The sequence below is a fragment of the Aedes albopictus genome, chromosome 2 (assembly GCF_035046485.1).
Source record: "Aedes albopictus strain Foshan chromosome 2, AalbF5, whole genome shotgun sequence".
In the NCBI taxonomy this organism is placed as follows: domain Eukaryota; kingdom Metazoa; phylum Arthropoda; class Insecta; order Diptera; family Culicidae; genus Aedes; species Aedes albopictus.
The window spans coordinates 43,861,199-43,887,762 of record NC_085137.1 but is presented as its reverse complement, the minus strand read 5'-3'; the positions used below and the strand labels follow the sequence as shown (position 1 = coordinate 43,887,762).

Genomic DNA, 26,564 nt, shown 5'->3' with positions numbered 1-26,564 from the left:
AAAAAAGGATGGGACAGGGAAACGGACAGGTAGGGGAATAGAATCGTCATACACGCATAAGCGTACCACAACCGGTTCACAAAGCGTCCTGAAAAGGATAAGGATAGCGCATGAGTGTACCACAATGGGTTCAAACAGCGCCCTGAAAAGGGCACTCTGATAACGCATAAAGCGTAAAGAGAGCCTATAGCTCTTTTCCACAGCGGGTCAAGAACAACAGAACATCCTGAAGATTCAGGTTTCTGAAATCAGTCTCATTTAATATTGTTTGTGCTGAGTGACAGCCCAGGTGTCAATCTGAAGGTTAACCCAACACTTCGATATCGGAACAGCTAGCTCAGGGCCAAAGAAGTCATGTGATGCTCCAGTGCGAGCTAATTCATAGGCCATTTCATTTCCAGCGATGGAAGAATGGCCAGGTACCCATACAAGGTGAACAGCGTTTGCTGAATTCAGCTCCTCGATTTGAGTTCGACAAGCGATAACTATCTTCGACCTAGATTTGGCCGAAGCAAGTGCTTTAATAGCAGCCTGGCTATCTGAATAGAAGTGTATTACTTTGCCCATTACGTGCTGCTGAAGTGCTGATTGCACTCCGCACATATGAGCAAAGATTTCGGCCTGAAAAACGATGCAGTGTCTACCAAATGAGTAAAACTGATACAGCCTTAGCTCACGAGAATAAACACCAGCACCTGCTCGACCTTCGAGAACGGAGCCATCAGTGTAACTTACGATGCCGCCTGAAATACTTCTCTCTAGATAACCAGATGTCCACTCATCCCGGGAAGGGAATTTCGTGGAAAATGTTCTATACGAAAAATTACAAGCAAGGACAACTTTGTCCCAATTCACTTAAAGTGTAAACATCGAGGTGTGTCTTGATCTGCGGTTCACAGGAGTTTCCTCTAGTAAACCGAATACCCGTAGACGGTAAGTGCAAGAAAGTGCTTCTTGTTTGTGATGAATGTGGTAAATGAAGAGAACGCTCCAGACATCGCCAAGCACATCCTTTTGAAATAGCCTAATTTTGATTGCATCGTTCTCACTTCGCCCTTCTGCCACCACACATCCATAAGCCAATATCGGTCGAACAACAGTTATGTAAATCCATTTGATGTACTTGGGTTTTAGACCCCAAGTTGTACCAAGGTTCGCCGGCATTGCCCGAAGGCCATACAAGCTTTCTTGATTCTGAACTCAATATGAGGAGTCCAGGAAAGCTTGGAATCAAGAATAACTTCAACGTACTTTACCTAATCAGACATACATATTGATTTCAGAATCAAAGAGACGCAAAGGTCGAACGCCATTACGGTTTCGCCTTTCTGTGAATAGAACAATAGATGTTTTACTCGGATTAAACGAAAGGCCATATTGGCGACAGCACCCCTCAACTACCTGAATTGCGCTTTGATCAGGTCGAAAAGGGTGCTGAAGCACATACCGACTAACAATGTTGGGTAGTCGTCGGCAAAATTATATGTAGGAAAACCGCTATTATTGAGTTGCCTCAATAGCGTATCTGCTACGAGATTCCACAAAAGTGGTGATAAGACTCCTCTTAGCGGGCATCATCAAAAACTCAATTTCCTAATCGCTGTTTGTCGCAATGTCGAGAAGAGATGTCGGTTTTGAGCATTTGGTAAATCCAATTGGAAATCATTGGCAATATACCATGCACCGAGAAAAATTTCTACTCAATGACTGAGTTGGCCTTACTCGGAAATCGAAAAATCCTTTGTTTTCTTACTCAGTTTCGGCTAAAAGTGGGACAACCCATTGGCATTGGGTTGTCCCACTTTTAACGGAAACTGAGTAAGAAAACAAAGGATTTTTCGATTTCTGAGTAAGACCAACTCAGCCACTGAGTAGAAATTTCTCCCTGTGTGACTCCGTGCGGCTTCCAATATGGCATCGAAAGGCACGTTGTCAAAAGCACCCTCGATATCTAAGAAAACACCCAAACAAGATTGCTTTTGAGTGAATGCTTTCTCAATATCGTAATCAACCTTGTGTAAAAAAGTCACAGTGGGCTTTCCAGATTGGTAAGCATGTTGGTTCACATGAAGAGGCTTGTTGGCCAGATGAACATCACGGATGTGATGATCCACAATCCGTTCTAAGCATTTCAGAAAAAAAGAGGTCAAACTGATAGGTCTGAAACTCTTTGCTTCTTCATACGACGCACGACCCACTTTCGGAATAAACTTCACAGTAATATCCCATATCCCTTCTGAAGCAAAATAGGATACATCCCATCCACCCTGGAGATTTGAAAGGAGCAAAGTTATTTAGTGCCCACTCAATCGATTCTATAGTAATGAAACTCCGAGCCGAAGTTAAAGAATCATAACTACAAGAAAAGACATCAGGTTCATCCGATGTAAGAACCACACATCCGGGGAAATGTGTACTGAATAAACATTCCAAAACTTCCTCATCAGAGGAAGTGAAGTAGCCATTTGGCAAACGAAGTTCGTTCACTTGGAAATCCTTAGATTTTGCAAGGATTTTGTTCAACCGATTGACTTCACTCAAACTGGAAACATTTGTACAAAGGTTTTTCCAGCCGCATCGTTCAGCAGACCGAAGAGCTTTCTGGTAGGCCTTGCGAGCTGTCCTGAAAGCCTCCGATCCAGCCGAACGTCGTCTGTTCCAACTATTTCAACATTGTTTCCTGAGCTTCGCCGGATCAGAGTTCCACCAAGGGGTTCCCCTTGTGGTCTTCACAGACCGTAGAGGGCAAGCTTCTTCAAAAGCTTCCATGATGAGGGCCGTTGTAGTATTAACAGCATTATCTAAATCACTTGGTGTGGTGTGCTGGATGGTGAGTATCCATGGCCGCAACCAAATCAGTGTAGAGATCCCAGTTGGTTGACCGGGGATTCCTGAAACGCAAAGTTTGCGAAGTAACATTTAAATGTTCAAAAAAGATGTAGCGATGATCAGATAAAGATTCTTCATCTGACACATGCCAATGGGTCAACTCGTGACTAACTCTGTTAGAACAAAGCGTTATGTCTAACACTTCATCTCTAGCAGATACCATGAAGGTTGGGCGGTTGCCTATCAAGTAATCCAAGATCTGTACTACTTAAGTATTCCATCAAACTGGAGCCTTTTCTTTTTCTTTTTGCCTTTCTCGTACACCAAGGTGTACCGAAAGGCTATATGTTCACTCCAAAAACGAAAATTTGATAGAGCCCTCGGAGGGGTAAAGTCTTATATACCAATCGACTTAGCTCGACGAGTTGAGATGATGTCTGTGTGTGTGTATGTGTGCGTGTGTGTATGTATGTGTGTGCGTATGTGCGTGTGTGTGTGTGTGTGTGTACAAAAAGGTCACCTCATTTTTAGATAGTAAATATCAACCGATTTCAACGACCGATGGTTCATTCGACAGGGCATTTTGTCCCATTGTTTTCTATTGAAAATGGTTCAGATCGGTCCAGCCGTTCCGGAGTTATGGCCATTTTGGTGTTCCGGATCGGTACCCCAGGAAGGGGCCAGATATGAAAACGCTACGAAACCATGCATGCGACACATCAAACCACGGCATTTTCGATAACCTGATGAACGGTCATCAGGAAAATAATCTCAGATCATATCTGAACCGGTGGAATTCCGGAACCGGTTCCGGTGTCCCACCGGAAGTGGCCAAATATGAAAGTGAACCAAACCCAGGCTTGCGATACATCAAACAGTGGATTTTTCAATAACCTGATGAACAGTAGGCAGGAAAACATTCTCAGACCATATCTGATCCGGTAGTGTTCCGGAACCGGTTCCGGGTGTCCCGCCGGAAGTGGCCAGATATAAAAGTGAACCAAACCCAGCCATGCGACACATCAAACAGCGACTTTTTCAATAATCTGATGAACAGTAGGGGGAAAACATTCTCAGACCATATCTGAACTGGTAGTGTTCCGGAACCGGTTCCGGGTGTCCCGCCGGAAGTGGCCAAACATGACAGTGAACCAAACCCAGGCATGCATCACATCAAACAGTGGCTTTTTCGATAACCTGATGAACAGTTGGGAGGAAAACATTCTCAGACCATATCTGAACCGGTAGTGTTCGGGAACAGGTTTCGGGTGTCCCGCCGGAAGTGGCCAAATATGAAAGTGAACCAAACCCAGGCATGCGACACATCAAATAGCGGCTTTTCCGATAACCTGATAAACAGTAGGCAGGAGAACATTCGCAGACCACATCTGATCCGGTAGTGTTACAGAACCGGTTCCAGATGTCCCGCCGGAAGTAGCATAAAAATAACCAAATCCTTAAATGCGACGCATCAATTCGCTGCTCTTTAGGTAACCTGATAAACGTCTAGCAAGAAAATAGTTTCGTACCGTATTGGAAACGACCTATGTGGTCAAATGTAGAAGAGAACTAAACCCAGCACATTGAGCAGCGGCTTTTTAAATGACTTGATGAACGACTAGCAAGAAAATAGGCTCAGACCACATCTAAGATCCTTTAAAAGACTACCGATAGTGTTCCGGAACCGATCTAGGGTATCCCGCCGGAAGCGGCCAAATGCCAAAAGGAACCAAATCCATGCATGCGACACATCAGATAGCGGATTTTCCGATAACTTGATGAACAGTTAGCAAGAAAATAAGCTCAGACCACATTAGACAATATCGGTAGTGTTCCAGAACCGTTTTAGTTATTACGCCGGAAGTTGTTGCAGAACCGGTTGTCTCACCGGAAGTGGCCAAATATAAAAGTGAAACAAACCCATGCATGCGACACATCAAATCACCGCTTTTTCTGTAACCTGATGAATGGTAAACAGGAAAATAGTCGCAGACCATATCTGATCCGGTAGAGTTCCGGAACTGGTTCCGGGTATCCCGCCGGAAGTGGCCAAATATAAAAGTGAACCAAACCCATGCATGCGACACATCAAATCACCGCTTTTTCTATAACCTGAGGAACGGTAAGCAGGAAAATAGTCTCAGATCATATCTGAACCGGTAGCATCCCGGAACCGGTTCCTGGTGTCCCGCCGGAAGCGGCCTAATTCATACATGCGACACATCAAATCATGGCCTTTTCGATAACTTGTACGATCAGCAAGAAAATAAACTATGCCCACATTAGAAACTACTGATAGTGTTCCGGAATCGATTTGAGGTATCTCGCTGAAAGTAGCCGAATGTAAAAGAGAACCAAAAAAATATTCGCGACACATCAAATGGCTTTTAAGGTATCCTGATGAACGGTTAACAAGAAAAAATATCTCAGATCATGCTTGGGAAAACTAGTAGTGTCCCGGAATCGGTTCCCGGTGTCCCTCTGGATGTAGTCAAATGTAGAAGGGAACCCAACTCCATGCATGCGCTTCATCAAACCGCGGTTTTTTCGATAAGCTGATGAAAGGTTTTCAAGAAAACCAGCTCAGATTACGTTAGAGACCACCGATAGTATTCCACAACCGGTTTCAGGTGTCCCGCCGGAATTGGTCAAATGTAAAAATGAACCATGTAAATTTTCCGGAACCGGTTAAGGGTGTCCCACTGGAAGTGGACATACATAAAAGTGAATCAAGCCCATGCTTGCGGTACATCAAATCGCTTTTTTGTCAGTAACCTGATGCATGGATGATAAGAAAATAGGCACAGTCCACAGAAGTTACTACCGGTAGTGTTTTCAGTTCCGGGTAACCTGATTAACAGTTTTCATAAACTCAGATCACATTTGAATATACCGGTAGTGTTACGGAATCATTTCCGGGGGTCTCGTAAGCAATACAAAATATACTCAGATTACATAAGAGGCTACCGGTGGTGTTGCAGAAGCAGCGTTGGGTGCTTTAGCGAAACTATAGACTGTTTCAGAAATTATAAATACACTAACGATAACCTGCCATTTCAATTTGAGCACAATATCCAAAAAAGTTTCTTCTAGCTCTTATAGTAAACATGCTAACGAAGCAAATAATACCAATTTTGTTGATGTTTGTGGAAAAAGTTAAAAAATAGAGTCCTGTAAACTAGATGATTAAAATTTGAAGTTGCACAAAGTGGTCAAAAAATGTAGCATAGTAGAAAAGAAAAAAATCTCACAGATAAAATATTTAATTTCCAAACACAATAAAAATTGCTGTATCGATAATAAAAGATATTTCTCGATTGGTAAAAGTAATTTTTACTGGAATATTTGATCAAGGACCACCATTACGGGCCTACTCAAAACAAAAATTTTTGTTTCAAATTTCTCAACAACACCAGTAGCAATAAACGTTAGGCAAACGAATGTCCTAATTACTGTTTACTGCATTCGTTTTAACAAGCTTTGTCATCTGAAGGATCGAATGAGCTGAAAAAATAAGTTTGTTTAGATTACATGCGTTCAGGAAAGCTAAGAAACTGTGTGGTAGTTCTTATGTTCCGTAGAAAACCTTAAAAAATGAGAAACTTGATCTCCGAAACAATGTTGTGGAAATGACTTTATCGATTTTTTCCAAATTTTGATCAAGGCATTCCATAGACAACTTGTTGAGAAAGCGAATGTGATTAAAATTTAGATAATTTTTGGTATTTAGTGATAAAAAATGTTGAAATCATTAAAAAACACCTTTGTGCAAATGCAAATTTGAAAAATTAAGTTATTTGTTAGAGAACTCGACTGTTCTTTGAAATATCAAGACAATTGAAAGGAAATATAAAAATATGGAGTACAATATACTATTCTCTATAAGAAGTTAGTAAAAATTATTAGAACTGTCCATTTAATTTGATAAACAAAGTGTATTTATAATTTCTGAAACAGTCTATACGAAAGTGAACTAAATGAATGCAAGCGATAGATATGTGTAAGAGAACCAAAAACCTAAAAAAACTAAAGCGATCCCATCAAATCACACCATTTTAGATTCCTGAGACGTAAATTTACAGTAGGATGGATCAACGTTGTATGGAAAAATTAAAATTTAAGCGCATCAGCCCGGAACATTCTTTTAAATCTTTATTTGCGTCTAAAATTACTACGCAAAATACGCTGGAGGGCGAGCTCTGTAATGTGGTTGATATTTGAATGTGATATAGCATTGGCAATTCAAATTACTACATTACAAATTCTACATGAATTTTGCAACCAATGATAATAAAACATAGCATAAAATGTGCAGATAAAACTTTGTCAAAGTGTTCTGTGGAAAAAGTTTAATCCTGGCTAGTAATTGTCATCTTGGTATAAATCAGCCTCCAGTGAAGGTGGTCAAGCAGTCAACTGAAAGGACTGATACTTTCAGCTCTGCCCATACGTTGAATATAACGTCGGAATAAGTGCCCCAATTCGATGATGACCTTGATAAAATTCTTGATTTTCTAAATAAAGTATTCTCATGATTCAGAAATTCGTAGGTGGTACAGTCCCAGATCGCTGTTATGAGCATTTCCTCCTTCTCGTTCGTTACCAAAGCACAGAGATTTGGGGCTGATCACTGACTCTAAGGCGAGATTGATTGCGTCGACGGAAAGATCATGAGTATATATTCGACGAGAAAGACACTATCACCACTAGGTGGATAAATCTGGGTTTTTTTTTATTATTTTATCATAAAGTATAGATAGTAAAGTATAGTATAGGTCGATAAAGTATCATAAAGTATAGTAAGAATCTCTATGAAAAATTGCCACAGCATTAGCCTTTTGCGCCTCGCTCCCTTACGGGCGCGTAGTGTATATTTAAACCTTTAAACGCGATTATCTCGGAATCATGTTTTTCCCAAAAACGTCGATGCGGTGACTACGATTGCGGAAACAGTTCTCAACCGATTTCAACCTATTTTTTTTTAAGTGTTCCCTATTCATGTATCGTGTCCTTGTACGATCAATATTTTTCGTAAAAAATTTCATAATACTTTAATTATTATTTTTATTATTTTTTTTTTTTTGATGAAAAAAGTGATTTTTTGAGAAAATTCGTTCCCGTTTGCAAAATAAAACCTTTTTTGTTATTCCAATCGTTCAAGGACACCGCAAGGACCCCTAGTAATGGTTTTGTTTTGGGTTTGCGCTCTCAGTTGAGCCGTTGGACTGTACCCAGGTAACCAATAAGCATTTAAATAAGCAGTATTTCAGTTTCAAAACTGCATTCCACGTGCGTACTGCTTTATAATAGCAGTTCGACTGCTAAGCTGTCCTAAATAAGCAATCGAACTGCTGCTTAACATCTGACAGCTGTTGCGTAGCATTTAAAATGCTCGATATATTTTGGTTAATTAGCATCTGAACTGTTACTTTAATGCCACAGAACTGCTAGGAGAGACGAATGATGCTAAAAGTACAACACAACAACACGATAACAACGTTCTAATTTATGAGTCACGGCTGTAGGACCGGCATCATTCGGGTATCTTTTTAGTCATAGGTAGCATACGAAGGTAATTAATGAAAGTAAAGGGGCATTTTTTTTTTTAATAAATTTCCTCTGATCCGTTTCCCATGTTGATTATCAGCACATGCCGGAGCACGGGATTAAACGAAACAACTGCTGGTGTTGAGCCTCAAATAGATCAAAAAATCAACGCACATTATCTGATCATCTATAGACCATACTGTAGCACGGTTCTGTTACATCATCAACCCGAGGGTTGAGGGATCGAATCCCGGTTTCGCAGAAATTAGCAAAAAAAACTAACAACCTTCTATAACGTGCCCCAAACATCAAAAGTTGCACAAGAGAACGAGAGAAAAAAAATGAAAAATGAAAAGAGAATGGGAGGAGAATAGGTATGAAGCGGGGAAAATGAGCAGGGCGAAAATTTTTGTTTTTATTTTTGACAATCGGAGGGACAGGAAGGTTAAGCATTTAATCAGCCGTATATCGGGCCAAAACCTGCATTTAAGTAGCACTTATGGCGCATATACGGCAAATTGACATTAAATAACCTGCTGTAAAGGCGCATATATTGCTAAATAAATGCCACTTTAACTGCTTATTGGTTACCTGGGTAATAATCGTATCAGTAGATCGGCCGCTACGACTGTAATCGTAGTCACGGAATGCCTCTTTAAAAAAAACACGTTTTATATAAATTGTTATAACTTTTGTTCTCAAGCTGATTCTACACATTGAATATTGCACTACGTAAGACGTAAGAGAATTTTTTAAAATAAGTAGGTCTAGGGTGTGCCCATCGTTGTGGTAATAAGGTAAATTAATTAAAAAAAAAATGATCGTACCGCCTAATGAAGGGTTTCAAAAGGTTAGTCGGTAGATTTCCATACAAAATTTCTTGGACAAATATGTTCACTATTCATTACTTTCACGCATCTCCTCATAACTCCTTATTTGATTTTTTTAATCACCATTTCCATGATTTTATAGGCCTAGAGTAGTATCATCATGCCTGCCACATCATTGCAAAAAAGAAAAAAAAGATGTTAAAATTTCAAAAAGGATAAAAAGAATATTTTGATAAAAAACTACAAGGCTTGTTCACAAAATTATCGAAAAAACTGGCGGTTCGCATAATTTTTCACTGGCTAGAAGTTTACATACATTTTCGTCTGATTTACGCGAAAATCCCACAGAACCAACCAAATACACTACAATCCCATTCACCCGGAATATCCTACACAATCCACTTCAACTAGACACAATTACCAGCAAATCCTTGTTCAAATATCCGACTGCAGTGACTGCAGTCGGATATGTCCACCCAGTTCATTCTAGTCTAGATGCCAGGAATTGTGGCAATTGTTGTCTTATGCTAGTCCATTTAGGGAGCACCCATAAATGACGTAGCATTTTTGGCCGATTTTAGACACCCCCTCCACCCGCGTAGCCTATTTTACCATATCTAATGCACAGCTCGTAGCTAAATGAGAGATCCCCAAACCCTCCTAGAATATTACGTCATTTATGGATGCTCCTTTAGAGAGTTGAGATTGTTCGTCAGACTGTTTGTAGCTCTTGCATTCACTGCTATACGAAAAAAAAAGTCCACGTACTCAGAACTAGTTTCATCGTAGTTTTCGACTCGCCCACACTTATCCACTAACCCAATCTTCGGGTGCACATACTGCACGCCTACATGTACATCCACAAGTGCAAGTACATAATTGGATTTCCATTGAGCGGAATTTGTCTGTAGTCCATTCCGGTTCCCTACAGCCTGAAGGACTGACAAATACGTGGGAATTTCCACGTGGTTTTGGTTCCTTGATTTTGCTCTTACAACAATGATGAGTTTCAAAGATCACAATCAGATGCGCGAATTAGGAGAAAATTTTGAATCGAGTGAATCATTCTGTACTGGGGCAAGTGTTTGAATCAAGAGTGAGCAGCAGTATTATTCATTAGAGGATAAAATCGCTTCTGACGAATGGGATGCCAAACAAAAATGGGCGAGCCCTCACAACAAAGATAATTTATACTTTCATGGAAAATATAATTTAAATATTTTATTTTCAGTTTCCATACATTTCCACTCTTTTCTAATGAGGCGCTGTTCATAAACTACGTAGACTCATTTTTAGCCATCGCCTCCCCCATCGTAGACTTTTGTTAGTACAAATTTTTCGAAATTTGTAAGGACCGTAGACTTATGCCAGAACGTGATTGTGTAAGATTTTACCCGTAGCACAAAAAGCGATGAAATTTTCACCATTCAAAAAGGACTAGTTAACCCATTGGGGGCAGAGGAGTGATAAAACAGAATTTGCTGTATGTGTAAAATCACCCACTTGATACAAGTGAACTCTGTTTTCGGCAAAGTTATTGCAAATCTACTAACCTAAGTGTTAGGGGAAAGTAGAGATAATTGGTGTTGAGGCAACATTGACATCCTAGAACATCCTGAACTTTGCTAAAAAAATATTTGATACACCAGTAGCGTTGAATGCTGATTTTGGATAAGGTTCACATTCATTCGTATTTGAATTGCCATCTATATGAATATGGAACAGTTCTTAATATCTTGGTCTAGGTGCCCCAATCTGTCCTGATATTCAGTCCTTGTAATCTGCAAGAGTAATTTTAGCATTGCATAATTTTCTGTAGTTCGTAAATCTCTTAAAAATTCGGAAGCCAGTCATTGGACTTTTTTTTTATACAATGAGAAAATCTGCTGAACAGATACCCAAGAGGTGGTTTCTCGGGTTATGTGGGGATCGACATTTATGAACTATAGCATCACTAACCAGGCCCGTGCACAGAAGTGGCGCCAAGGGAGGGGTTTTTCCCAATTTCGGCAAAAGGCGGAGGGGCGCCTTGTGTATGGAGCGTCGGTAATGGGTAATGTGCACGAGCTTGTCACTAACCAACTACAGTGATAGACATTCGTTTAGCCGAGACCAAAAAAAGTGTCAGGAAACTCATACAAAAGATTTTATGATAAAACTTTTTTATCGTAGTGATAGTATATCTAGTAGGGTAAGTGTACTAATTATGGCTATAGTACCAATTATTCGCCATAGTTGATTTTCACCATTTAACGATGTAAATCAACAAGAAAAATTTTGTGAACAACATATCACGTTCACAAAAGATGGTCGCACTCATTTAAACTCCACATTTTGCTCAAATCATGGTAGAAATAAATCATTTTCCTTAAAATTTCGGCTTCCTTGCACCCTTTTTCGCCATAGTGTACCAATTATGGCTAATCCCATAAGGAACGCATGCAAATAGTGCGAAAAGAAACCGAAGTTAACAAATGTAGCCATAACTGGTACAGGGTTCCTATCATTGGCACACGCTTTAATAAATACTAAAAGTAGTTTTGGCTCCGTTTCTATATTTTTCCTGTAAAGTATGCTAGCTCAGCTATCTTTTAACATATTGGTGACATTCGTTGATCCTCTCGTTATTTTTGTATAAATAGCTTCCCTTAGGTAGTGCCATAATTGGTACACGCACCCTACTGTTTTATAAAAATGTGATACATTAAACATACATATACACTGAAACAAAACCGAGGGTAAAAACCCTTCAAATGTCATTTTTTGCCTAGACATTCGTTTAGCCGAGGTAAATGAAAAATTGGTTTTCAATAATTTTTTTTGCAATTTCGTGAGTATATTTCGAGGATATACTCCAAGGCATTTAGTTTATGACGTGTTAGCAAGATAATTGACCTTAAAAGTTTATTTATTTGTGAAATTCAGAGAAATATTATTAAAAAAAATGTCCCGATATGGAGAAGCGACGATAAACAACTTTATTTAAGAAAAATGATTTCTGTAAACACTCAAACGTAAGCTAGATTAGCAGTTTTGAAAATATGGCACAGAATTATTGTTAGAAATGTTCAAATTATTGCATTAAATGTCATGCAAAAATTAAGTATATTGGTTTTTTGTTGGTTAATCTTTAAAATGGGATTGATAAAAGCTAAAATAAATAGTTATGCATTGAAATAAAGACGTGCCCTAATGCCTGTGGAGTATACCTGTTTGATACTACCATTACTAAATGAGTTAGAAGACTGCAAAGTGAAAGAACTGCAAGAAGTGTCCGATTTTTTGTACCCTGTTTATTCAAAAGCAGATGCTCATACAAATATGCAAGATATGGTCAAACAATTGGCTTATTTCATTCAATCTGAAGAAGTATATCATTAATGAGCCATAGTTGTGAACCACATTCATTTTTAACATAATTTATTTGAAAAGAATGTCTAAATTATGAAACAAGTAGTTCATGCTAGAAATTTGAATACTTTCGGTGCCATTTCTCGAAATATGAGCCGTCCAATGTATTCAGCCAGAATACATTCTAGAAGATATTGGGAGCTATTATTTAGAAGACGTAATAGTAGTAAACGCTGTGATTTATGCAAGTGAAACCATCATGTTTCATCAAAACAATACTTAAATACGTGATTTTTTGATGGTTTGCGTTACTTTTTTCTGTAAAAACATTGTTATTTGTAAATTTTCAACCTGCTACGGTAATGAAACTTTCATTAGATTGTTTTGAAACACTTCCGATTGAAATAACTACATCAAATCTCAATTTGGAAACATTTACAATATTATGACATATTTATATGAGATGCATGCAAAATTAATATGGCAATACTTCCAAAAACGATCTAATTCATGATTTATAAGTCGATCTATAATGCAGATCACCATACAAAATGATTTTGTTGGATATTTTTCGAAATTTAATGGTTTTTTTATTATGGAATTCTAAAAATTGTACAATTCGGCTAAACGAATGTTTAGGCAAAAATGACATTTGAAGAGTTTTTACCCTCGTTTTTGTTTCAGTGTATATGTAAGTGTGATGTATCACATTTTTATAAAACAGTACTAGATATACTATCACTACGATAAAAAAGTTTTATCATAAAATCTTTTGTATGAGTTTCTTGACACTTTTTTGAAAATTTGTTAGCCTCGGCTAAACGAATGTCTATCACTGTATAACCCACTTGAAATAGTACGAACTATTCTAAAGTTCTTTTAGAACAGTCCAAACCAATCAAACTACCCCGAAGTGCAGTTAGTTCTTCAAATCTACACATGTGACAGTATCTATTTCCGCTACTCTAAGTTATTATGCACAACCAGCCATGTTTACTTAAACTATGTATGTATAGAACAATTAGCGCTGTTATGCAGCTTTGGGTTATTCTGTGTCATCCAAGGGTCTGGTACGTTTGGTATAAGCAAGGACGTTTGGCATAGCGGAGCATAAGGACGTTTGATATAATGAACAGTTGGGCATAAAAGATGTTTGGCATAAAAACGATGTCACTAAAAAATGGAGGCTTTTCGGGCCCGTATGAAGTTGATCATCAATATTAACTTCTTTTCCCGATCAGCCTGTGTAGTATCGGTAGCGGTTGGTTCAACTGGTTAAGAATAGCACTACGGACCGCCTGTTCCAGTGGTAGAAGTCCACTAATCAGGTGACCCCTAATTCATGGTGTTATGCGGCTTTACGCTTACCGTGCCTAGGAATGAATGGTTAGGGGGGTCTTATAAAAACCTAATCGCAAACGGAGCCTGTGGAGTACCAGGGCACCCGCCACAGTATTTGCCCTTACTGTGCTAACCGGAGCAATAGCGCGGTGGACCTTGTGTTTCTCCGAGACAATCAGCTGCCCTTCTTCAACCTCATACTTGAGGCTGAATAACGGCGGGATTATGAAGATGTTATTAATTAGTTTAAATTTTCACCTATATGGTTTCGCATTATGCGTTTTACATAGTGTATTCTGTGCATCCTCGCCTTTGGCGCACTCAAGTCGATACCGATCTGGCTTTATTGTTGCTGTTCTTTTTTGTGCTGTGATTGTTAAGAGTTTAATCTTGCCTAGTTTGGGTAGTGGCTACGGTTAGGATAACTCAGATCAATCTTCAGCACAAAAGAACAAATGGCTTAAGCGCCACTCCCGAGGGAGACCACTTACCGAGATTGATGGTTGCCCGACCTTATTGAGACCCTTCGGGGTAGGGTTCAAGTTTTTTCCAAATGAATGGGCGGGAAACAAGCTGGCTGATCAGGGAAACGAAATGCCTCACGACCGAAGTCGTGCAAATAAAGAAATTGGTGTACGTGAAATTGATTTTCGCCGGCGACAAAGTAAGGCTCGCGACGGTTATCATCACGGGAAAACAAGACTCAACACACCTCGAACGAATCTTCGTTCGATTAGAGAAATGTCACTTGGTTGGATTCAGGGCAACCTCCCCAGAAAATGACCAAAAAACTTAAAAACGACCGGAAACGTGAAATCCCTTCTACATTTACCTCTCTAGATCTCTCCCATTAAAAATAACGACTCAACGACACTTATGCACAAACTACCCATTTATTCGATCGCATTGAAAACCATTTCCATATCTATTTCAGTTCATTTATTACAATTTCCATCCCTTTGCTTCTTCTACTTTATCGATATCAATTCATTTAACCTAGACCTAGCTAATTCATTCCCTCAGAAAACTCTCTATGCTCTCCTCTCTCTTTCTTCTCTTCTTCGTGCGGTTAATTTCTACTGTGCGGTGCGACTTTCGGTGTTTATTTGCAAAAAAACCTGCAATTTATAGCAGCCGACTACTTCGCATAAGCGGGCGAACGGTAGGGCGCGGGAAAAAAGATCGGTGGGGCCACGCTAGCGGTTTGACCAAACTAGGGGCGAAATTCACCATGCGCATGGGAAAGAAAAAAGAGTACTCACGGTTCGTAACGTTACTTGTGTGGAGGCATCGGCGGTCGCTTGTTGCTACTGCGGCGGGTCACGTGGTTGACACGCGGTGACTCCTGCTCCTTCTGCTACGGGATCATGCAGTGACCGTGTTCAACGGCGCCTCACACGAGGTTCGTGGTCTTCCGACGGGATACAGCCGTCGACTCACTGGTCGTCACCAGCGGTAGCGTCGAGGTAGCGAGCGTGCTCCTCACGCGGGGGACACCGGTTCGAAACCGGTTAGTGCTCACTCCAAAACTTTTTCTTCACGGAAACTTCACTCCTTCACTTTACTCACGGTATGGTTGCCGATACGAAACCGGACTTCGCTGTTGCCGCCCTGCCAAGGGCGCGGTATTGACGTTCGCTGCCCTCTTCGGCCCACGTGTATCGCCGGGCCAAACTTCGAAGCTGGAAAGCGGGGTCGAAAACGGTCGCTAACTTGACGGTGTGGTGTGACGGGCCTCGCAACTTGCCACGAACCTGTTCAAAAGAATGCCGTTGCACGACACGTGACTTATTTGTACTTTTTGCACATATGGAAGCACCTTAGTTACCTGTCGCATTCAGGGTTCAACACTCGCACTGAATAACCGCCTTTTTCGCACAACGCACTAATACGGCACTTGACTTTGCCTAACTAGCTATATGAGGGAATTGGGAGATAATCTAAATTAGTAAAACTTCAAAGACCTTTCACGTTTCTTAAGTTCACCTGAACTATCACACCACGGCGCGGAACTTTACTGGGACCGATCTCGCCTCTTCCGCAGTCCAGAACGAAGTGGACGAGTCAAGTTCTAGGATCCTCAGAATAGGCGCGAGATATGAAAATCTTCGTCGCCGGAACTTACGCGAAATCCACGAAGTGGAATTTCGCGAAGGTCAAAAATCGCCTTCACACACACCACTTTCTCTACCCGTCCGGAGAAAGCATTCCATTTCCCTCTGAAGACCCGATCAATCAACTCGTATCCCTCCCGAACATCAATAAAAGAATTGAGGGGTCAACGATACTTGAACCCCGGTCGATGCCCGAAGCACAGACTCGATTTAGATTTGGCTGTCGCTTTACGCTCGGCGCCAGAATTACACAGGGCACTCATTCTGTTTTTGGTATGCGGAGTGGAGCAAATGAACACATGAACTCTAATTCGATTTCACTCAACTTGAGTGATCTATATACAGGGGGTAATTCAATGGACTAGTTCAAATTCTGTACAACTTTATTTATTAATTCATTTTCTATTTCAAATATTCGTGGTACCGCCACACAGGTCGGCTCACAAGGCCTACAGGAAAGCTCTCCGGTCTGCTGAACGATCCGGCTGGAAAAACCTTTATACAAATGTTTCCAGTTTGAGTGAAGTTAGTCGGTTAAATAAAGTCTTTGCGAAATCTAAGGATTTCCGAGTGAACGAACTTCGTTTGCCAAATGGCGATCTGACTTCCTCTGACGAGGAAGTTCTACAATGCTTATTCAGCACACAGTTCCCTGGATGTGTGGATATTACATCATCGGATGAACCTGATGTCTTTTCTTGTAGTTACGATTCCCTGGCTTCGGCTCGGAGTATTGTAACTATAGAATCGATTGAGTTGGCACTTATTAGCTTTGCTCCTTTCAAGTCTCCTGGGCAGATGGGATTTATCCTATTTTGCTTCAGAAGGGATTTGATCATTTCAAACATGTTTTGAAAAAAATACTTGTTTGCAGTTTTGCTACAGGGTATACAGTAAGGATCCGATTTTGTCAGCCCCACTTTGCGACAAACTTTTTGCTCTCATTATAATGATTATCTTACAGTCAAATTTTAATTAATTTATTATTGTTTATCATCAACCTACAACTGAGATGCAGAACATACAGGAATAAAAAGTTTGAAAAACTTAGTAAGTTTTTGCAGAGAGCAAAACATGTTTTCCAGAAAGGGGCTGACAAAATCGGGTCACTTATGTATTCCCAAATCCTGGCAGGATATTACTGTGAAGTTTATTCCGAAAGTGGGTCGTGCGTCGTTTGACCTCTTTTCTTCTGAAATGCTTAGAACGGATTGTGGATCATCACATGTGAACCAACATGCCTACCAATCTGGTAAGTCCATTGCGACTCTTTTACACAAGGTTGTTTACGAATCGAGAAAGCATTCGCTCAAAAGCAGTCTTGTTTGGGTGTTTTCTTAGATATCGAGGGTGCCTTTGACAATGTGCCTTTCGATGTCATATTGGAAGCCACACTCCAATGATTTCCGATTGGATTCATCAAATGCTCAGAAACCGATATCTCTTCTCGACATTGCGTCTAGCAGGGATTAGGTAATTGAGTGTTTGTGGATGCCCCCAAGGGGGAGTCTTGTCACCGCTTTTGTGGAATCTCGTAGCAGATACGCTATTGAGGCAACTTAATAATAGCGGTCTTCCTACTTATGGTTTTGCCGACGACTACCTAGCATTGTTAGTTGGTATGTGTATCACCACCCTTTTCGACCTGATGCAAAGCGCCCTTCAGGTAGTTGAGGGTTGGTGTCGCCAATATGGCCTTTCGGTTAATCCGAGTAAAACATCTATTGTTCTTTTAACGGAAAGGCGAAACCGTAATGGCGTTCGACCTTTGCGTCTCTTTAGTTCTGAAATCGATGTGACTGAACGGGTAAAGTACGTTGGAGTCATTCTTGATTCCATGCTTTCCTGGACTCCTCACATTGAGTTCAGAATCAAGAAAGCTTGTATGGCCTTCGGACAATGCCGGCGAACCTTTGGTATAACTTGGGGTCTTAAACCCAAGTATATCAAATGGATCTACACAACTGTTGTTGGGCCAATATTGACCTATGGATGTCTTGTGTGGTGGCAAAAGGGCGGAATGAGAACGATCCAATCAAAGTTACACAGATTGAAAAGATAGTGTGAATTTATGTGACATATAATGCACATGATTGGAGCGTGGAATTTCACTGAAGTTTACATGACATGTAATGTAAATCTCATGAAATATCATGTAAACTTCCATTATATGTCATGTAATTCAGCATGACTCAGAGTTTTTACATGACATATAACACAAATTTACATGATATATCATGTAAACCATCATAACGGTAAGTTTACATGACTAAAATGAAGTTTACATGACGTGTAAACCTTATTATTTTTATCTGTGTAGTCCATCTGCAAAAGATGTGCTTAATGGCGATGTCTGGAGCAGTGAATCAAAATTCAACCATCGCGCAACAATAATGACAATGTCACAACCTGTATTTGTTGCGACAAACAAACCCATGCGACATAAGTTTGTCCCAACTTGAAAATAATGGGATTAACATCGCACACCACGAGTTTAGAGATTTTTAAGCCTTGCATTGCGATTTTCGAACGGTAACTTCGAGTCGGTAAACACTGCAACTCTGGTGAAGCTCTATCATCAAACAGTTTCGAATTTGGGTTGGCAATAATTGATTATTCACGAGTTGAAAAGTACGCAACAAATTCAGCTTCCGTTTTGTCTGCAACAAAAAATTTCGAGATCATGTCATTATCTGTTACCAGTAGGGATGAAGAGTAATCGTCGCGCCTTCTTTGTTGCTTGTTTTGTGCCTCTTTTGTCTGACAATTCTCTTCACTGGTCTGGAGCGTTCTCTTCAACTCCCACGGCAGCGCTCGAAGTTCTCTTTGACGGTGCTCCACTACACATTCATCTCAAACAAGAAGCACCTTCTTGCACTTACCGTCTACGGGTACTCGGTCTACTAGAGGAAACTCCTGTGAACCGCACATCAACACACACCTCGTTGTTTCCACTTTTGATGAATTGGGACAAAATTGTCCTTGCTCCAAGTGATCTTACAATTGCTTGTAATTTTCCATATAGGACATTTTCCACGAAATTCCCTTCTCGGGAAGAGTGGACATCTGGATATCTGGAAAGAAGTATTTCAGACGGCATCGTATGTTACACTGATGGCTCCCTTCTCGAAGGTCGAGCAGGTCCTCCTCTCCTCTTCTTGGCGTAACGTCCTCACTGGGACAAAGCCTGCTTCTCAGCTTAGTGTTCTATGAGCACTTCCACAGTTTTTAACTGAGAGCTTCCTCTGCCAATGACCATTTTGCATGTGTATATCGTGTGGCAGGCACGAAGATACTCTATGCCCAAGGAAGTCAAGGAAATTTCCTTTACGAAAAGATCCTGGACCGACCGGGAATCGAACCCGTCACCCTCAGCATGGTCATGCTGAATACCCGTGCGTTTACCGCCTCGGCTATATGGGCCCAGGTCGAGCAGGTGTTGGTGTTTATTCTCGTGAGCTAAGGCTGTATCTGTCTTACTCACTTGGTAAACACTGCACCGTTTTTCAGGCCGAAATCTTTGCTCTTATGTGCGGAGTGCAATCAGCACTTCAGCAGCACGTAATGGGCAAAGTAATATACTTCTGTTCAGATAGCCAGGGTGCTATTAAAGCACTTGCTTCGGCCAACTCCAGGTCGAAGATAGTTATCGCTTGTCGAACTCAAATCGAGGAGCTGAATTCAGCAAACGCTGTTCACCTTGTATGGATACCTGGCCATTCTTCCATCGCTGGAAATGAATTGGTTGATGAGTTAGCTCGCACTCAGGGCCGGATCTAAGGGGGGGCCGGGGGGGCCGGGCCCCGGGCCCTCACATTTTAGGGGCCCCCACAAAAACCTTTTTTAGTTGCTAACATTAGCTTTATTTTTCATATTGCTCAAGTACTGTTCGAAAATAAGGAAAAACATTTTTGATCATCTCTCCGAGGGGCCTCCACATCCGCTCGGGCCCCGGGCCCCCACATTCCTTAATCCGGGCCTGCTCGCACTGGAGCATCACATGACTTCATTGGCCCAGCTATTCCGATATCGAAGTGTTGGGTAAAGCTTCAGATTCACACCTGGGCTGCTACTCAACACAGACAATACTGGAATAGTTTGGAGTCATGGCGTCAAACCAAATTGTATTGTACTGTGTCATCTCCAAGGGTGGCGAAGTATCTAACTAATCTGTCAAAGCAGAATTGCAGCATTCTGGTCAAAGCATTGACTGGCCACTGCCGACTCAGCTATCACATGGCGAATATTCAGCAAGCTGATTCATTTGCGTGTGATAGCTGTGAATCCGATTATGGAACTTCGTATCATTTGATATGTAACTGTCCACGTCCAGTTTTTGCGCAACTGCGTTTCCGAGTATTCGGTAAACACTTATAAAGTGGAACTGACTTCAGAGACCTGAATATTCAGGATATTCTGTTGTTCTTAACCCGCTGTGGTAAAGAGCTATAGGCTCTCTTTCGCCTCATGCGTTATTACAGTGCCCTTTTCAGGGCGCTGTTTGAACCCATTGTGGTACGCTTATGCGTTAGTATCCTCTTCCAGGGTACTTTTCCTATTTCCCTACCTGTCCTTGTCACCATCCTTATCCTTATTTCCTTCCTTTTTCCTCAGGTAGATGATGAAATAGGCTATTATTTTGGCGATGGCACAAATGTCCCAAATGGAGGATAACGTGCCTCTGGAGCCGGCCTTCTGATACCTGATACCTGATAAGTGGTTTAATTGATGATCATTATTGTGAGGTACTTCTGAAAAACGTTTTACATATTTGTTTCTCAAGATGATGCTGCGTAACCTAGATTAGCCAATCCGATCCTATTTTTAACGTTAATGTCTTTTGTCTAGTGATGAATTGTTGATTTGATTTATTGCTTATGGCAACGTCTTTCTCCGTAACAAACATCATTCAGCGACGAAACAAATAGCTTTCCCCAGTTGTTTTGATCAATAGTCACTTAGTGATAGAACTACGTTTATACCCTGCTAGAGGGACGTTTACAATTGATGATTTTTTCCCTAGAAGAGATAGTTCAAAACAAGCCATTATGATGCAAAACTAACGCAAACTTTTCCTCTGTTCTTCTTTCCTTTCTCTGAAACAGGGTTCAGCGGATTCCAATTATTCTCAACCATCGTCCGATCTGTCGCTAGACGAGGAAAAAGAATCGCTTCGGCGAGAAAAGGAACGTCAGGCTTTAGGCCAGTTGGAAAAAGCGAGGGTGAGTATCAGGGTTTCGCATGCTGAGTGTCCATCCAAACGGCGTCCGGCCGTCCTCGAGTCGGCCCTGGTGATTCTAATACGTGTATATGCTTTATTAACCGATAGACAATTCCAGAGATCGCCACACACACGAACAGTACACACACGGTAGACCAAACACTATAACAATTTCCGCTTCTGTTCTATTCGGTTGTTGATTATATCGCTGCTGGCCTGCCTGGCTGAATTGACCAACTCTTCGACCCTGGTCCATCAATTCGCAGAATCAGATCCAAATTTTACCTTCATTTCAAATTCAGCCAATCTGTGCTGTTGTTGGTTTTGCCGAGTGCTAATTCGAATCTCCCGTTTCACCTCCCATGCAGGCCAATGAAACTGGACCGTTCAAATTCGATTCTGAAGTAAGCAGCCACTGACTGTCCAAAGAATGATTTTTTTTTCTTTACCTTTGGCACATTCTCTCAATTTTGCTTGAATGCTTGTTGTTTTCAATTGATTGACGGCGAAACGAAATGAGTTGAAATTGGATGTGTCGACTCAAACTAGGCACGTCTGATCAGGTGCATCCCCGTATTTACAGTAACTTATGCTACAGTTTGTGCTGCTGTCTGTTTTTGGTCGGCTGATCGATTCGAATCAAAACCGAATATTTACTGTTGCACACTTTTTCTCAATCCGCTTTATTCTCTGCCTTTTCCCTTAAATCTATTTTGTTTTTTTTTTTTAATTCCACTTTTCAAGCAAAATATATAAATTATTCTACTCTCTTCATCTGTTCCTAATCAATGCATTTCATTGTTCATTCTTACTCTATTGCTATCGCTTCATTCTACTTTATTAGGAAACTAGCTTTTGAAGTTATTCGCCATCAACGATAGTGTTCATATAGGTCTTTTTTTATAGAATGCGAAAATCTGCTGATTAGATACCCAAGAGGTGGTTCCTCGGGTTATGTGGGGGTCGACCTACTAAAAACTCATTCTCTCTCTTCCTTCGCGGTACGCTTGTTAGGTATAACTTGGAGAATGGGGGGGAACGTACATGCTCTCTATAGGTTAGCGTTCCACCAGCTACCGCCTTGGATTAAGGCCGAACGCCATTTGGCCGAAAGGGTCGTTTGGCCGAATGCCAACGTTTCCACAATCTTTTGCAGCATCTCGGGGGAGTGTTCTGGGGGTGCTGACGCGCCCTTTGTTTTGGCCATGACTACCCTGTAGACATCACCCAAGGGGTCGTGTTGACTGCCTGGCCGAGATTTTCGAAGCACGCCCGCTTACGTGCCTTAATCTCTTTGTTCAGTGCCCGGGCTCCAGAATGATGAACTCTGCACCGTTCCCTTGTTCGCCGTGCAAATCAGGCATTTTGATGCCGAGTTGCACTCCCTGGCGATATGACCCTCCACTCCGCACTTCCTGCAGAGCTTACTCCTGTTGGGACCTTTACATGCCCACGACTTATCTCCTTACTCAAAGTTAATGTATTGTACTTTTATGATCCTTGATTAAAAGCATACCCGCTTATGAATTTTTATGACATTTTCACTGCCAAAGTGACCTAAGCCATAAAATTGAAAAATGAACCATTCGATAAAAGTAAAATATTAATATTTTTAGAATTGAATATATGTTTTATATTATACAGCATATTAAATGTTATTGAATAGTTTGAATGGACGTATGATATAAAATAAGTATGCCACAAAACTTTTCAAATTTTCATATATTGTACTATAGGAGTTTTGGTAATTTTTAAGTTAAAAACCCTAATTAATCCACCTAGCGGTGATGGCGCCTTTCTCGTGCCTTCGAAACCCCATTTCAATAAAACTCAAGCGAAATGTTTATGTATATCGCACTTTCATACAATTAACAGAAATCCATTTCATGATACCAGAAATCATATCGTTTATCTGGCTTTTAATGTTTGAGCCTCAAACTCTTAAGAAAAAGACGCTATCTTGAATTTGGACCAACATCTTGGATATTCAAGTCGCCATTTTTGGAATCCAGAAATCATCCCCATACCAAATATACCAAAAATGCATTAAAAAGTGCTTTAAAAGTGAGTGAACTTATTTTACGCACATACATACATACATACATACATACATACATACATACATTAGAGTGGGACACCGAAAGACATTTTACTCCTGTACATTTTTCGAGTTCCTTTTTGGTCCCATATCAACTGTGCAAAATTTCAGCTCGCTCGGAGAAACTATATTTTAGCGCCAGCTATTTTAAGTTTTCATACGATTTACTATGGGGGAAATCACTTTTTCAAAGAAAAATCGCCACAGGTTGCCCCTTAACCCCTAAAAAAAATCGATGAATGATTTCAGTTGGAAATTTTACGACGAACCAACTCTCCGAAGACCGCAAAGCAATCTAAGGCATGTGGAAAAAGTTATTAACTGAAAACTGAATGGCATGCCAATGCTGTTTAACATGTAAGGAATAACAATAAATAATAAAATCTCGTCATTTTATCGATCGGGTGAGGCTTAATAACTTTTTCCACGAACGTCGCATCGGTTTGCGGTCTTCGGAGGTCTGATTCCTAGTGAAGTTTTCTACAGAAATCATTCATCGACTTATTTTTTGGGATCTAGGGGTGACTGCTAGCGATTTTTCTTTGCAGATGTAAAGTTTCCCCATAGTAAATCGTATGAAAAACTAAGAATGGCGGGCGCTAAAATATAGTTTTTCCGATCGATCTGAAATTTTGCACAGTTGATATGGGACCAAAGAGGAACTCAAAAAGTATACAGGAGTTAGAGTTTTTCCATTTTTTGTATTTTCCCATATAAACCGTGTACCAGGCTAACATACATACATACATACATACATACATACATACATACATACATACATACATACATACATACATACATACATACATACACACATACAGACATAATCTTAATTCGTTCATCTGAGTTGATTGGTATATGCGACTTGATCATCCGAACCTTTTTTCGAAAAATGGTTTTTTGAGTGAACATATAGTTTTTTTAGTACACTAAGTGTACGAGAAAGGCAAAACACTACTTTCGAGCTTTTTAGCTTTAGTTATCTAACTAAACAAATAGATTCCAAGATCTTTTTTGGTAGCAAATTTAATAATCTTTCAAATGCGATAAGTTTGACCATTTTCAAGTTATTGCCAGTTTGAGACAAGCAAAGTCAAAAACATGTAATGTTCAATTACTACGTAACGGTTGAGATTTGACCATATGCGTAAAACATTTTTTTCAGCGGTCTGAACCTGTTTGCTTGCTAACGTTCATGAGGTTATCAAAAAATCCTAGCTTTGCTCTGTCGCATATATTTAGCCGCTTTCGGAGGGACACCCGGAACTGGTTACGGCACTACCGGCTGTCCCTAATGTGGTCCTAACCTATTTCTTTGATAACCAGTGATCAGGTTATCAGAAAAGCCATTATTTGTTGTATCGCATGCATGGGTTTGGTACTCTTTTATATTTGGCCACATCCGTCGAGACCCCCGGAACCGGTTCCGGACAAATACCGGTTCAGACATGGTCTGATACTGTTTTCCTGCTAACCGTTCATCAGGTTATCGAAAATGCCGCTGTTTAATGTGTCGCATGCATGGGTTTGGTACTCCTTTAAATTTGGCCACTTCCGGTGGGACATCCGGAACCGGTTCCGGAACACTACCGGTTCAAATATGGTCTAATACTGTTTTCCTGCTTACCGTTTCTCAGGTTATCGAAAATGCCGCTGTTTGATGTGTCGCATGCATGAGTTTAGTTTACTTTTATATTTGGCCATTTCCGGCGCGACACCCGGAACTGGTTCCGGAATACAAGCGGCTGTCTTCAATGTGGTCCTAACCCTTTGATAGCCAGTCATCAGGTTATCAGAAAAACCGTTATTTGTTGTATCGCATGCATGGGTTAGGTACTCTTTTTTATTTGGCCACATCCGTCGGCACCCCCGGAACCGGTTCCGGAACACTACTGGTTCAGATATAGTCTAATATTGTTTTCCTGCTAACCGTTCATCAGGTTATCGAAAATGCCGCTGTTTGATGTGTCGCATGCATGGGTTTGGCACTCTTTTATATTTGGCCATCTCCGGTGGGACATCCGGAAGCGGTTCCGGAACATTACCGGTTCAGATGTGGTCTGATACTGTTTTCCTGGTAACCGTTCATCAGATTATCGAAAATGCCGCTGTTTGATGTGTCGCATGCATGAGTTATGTTCAATTTGATATTTGGCCACTTCCGGCGGGACACCCAGAACCGGTTCCGGAACACTACCGGTTCAGATATGGCCTGAGACTATTGTACTGCTTACCGTTCATCAGATAATCGTAAATGCCGTTGTTTGATGGGTCGCATGCATGGGTTTGGAGCATGTTCATGTCTGGCCCCTTCCAGGGGTACCGATCCGGAACACCTAAATGGCCATAACTCCGGAACGGCTGGACCGATCCGAACCATTTTCAATAGGAAACAATGGGACCAGATTCTGCGTCGAATGAGCCGTTGATCGTTAAAATCGGTTGATATTTACTATCTAAAAGTGAGGTGACCTTTTTTTGTACACATACACACACACATACATACACACACACACACATACACACACACAGACATCATCTCAACTCGTCGAGCTGAGTCGATTGGTATATGAAACTTGCCCCTCCGGGGGCTCTATCAAATTTTCATTTTTGGAGTGAACATATAGCCTTTCGGTACACCTTGGTGTACGAGAAAGGCAAAAACGGTTCGTGTCGTCACGTGTCGCCGCAATTTCAAATAGTACATCTCAAACATCATGGTTAAGGCTGCATAAAAACGTTTAAATAATTTGCAGAAATTTGCAGTTCTTCAAGTTATAGCTATTTAAAAAAGTCATGTTTTTTCATATATTTTACATTATTTTCCTATTTTTGGACTGAAATAAAATTTATCTTCGGACATTTTCAACATGTTTTGAACAAACTTGATTGAATTTAATCGAAAGTTGATCATTTAATTGAATTCAAATTGAATTTCTAACAAAATACGCCAAAAATGTGGGGTTCACTGCCTTACACACTTTTTAAAATTATTGAAGTTACGTAATGTTTGAATACACCTTTTGACACACTAAAAATACTATATAACATATTTAGACAACATACAGGGTGTTAGGTTCATGAGTGCAAACTTTTTAAAGGGTGATAGAGGACCATAAATGGTGAAAAAATTGTTCTACGCATATGGTCAAATCTCAACCGTTACGTAGTTATTGAACTTCCCATGTTTTTGACTCTCATTGCCTTAACTGGCTATAACTTGAAAATGGTCA

General features: G+C 40.6%; 1 protein-coding gene across 19 annotated transcripts in view; it reads left to right on the top strand.

The window, feature by feature from the left end:
• The window catches only part of LOC109432543 (voltage-dependent L-type calcium channel subunit beta-1), a 576,281-nt gene that overhangs the window by 500,987 nt on the left and 48,730 nt on the right, over nt 1-26,564 (top strand). For 15 of the 19 annotated variants that reach the window (XM_029871037.2, XM_029871027.2, XM_062849557.1 and 12 more), the window contains 2 exons: nt 21,118-21,234; nt 21,602-21,637. In XM_029871037.2, the coding sequence (XP_029726897.1) occupies nt 21,118-21,234; nt 21,602-21,637 (153 nt within the window). The remainder of the gene's footprint in view (nt 1-21,117; nt 21,235-21,601; nt 21,638-26,564) is intronic. The other 4 variants (XM_029871032.2, XM_062849563.1, XM_029871038.2 and 1 more) reach the window with 1 other exon arrangement.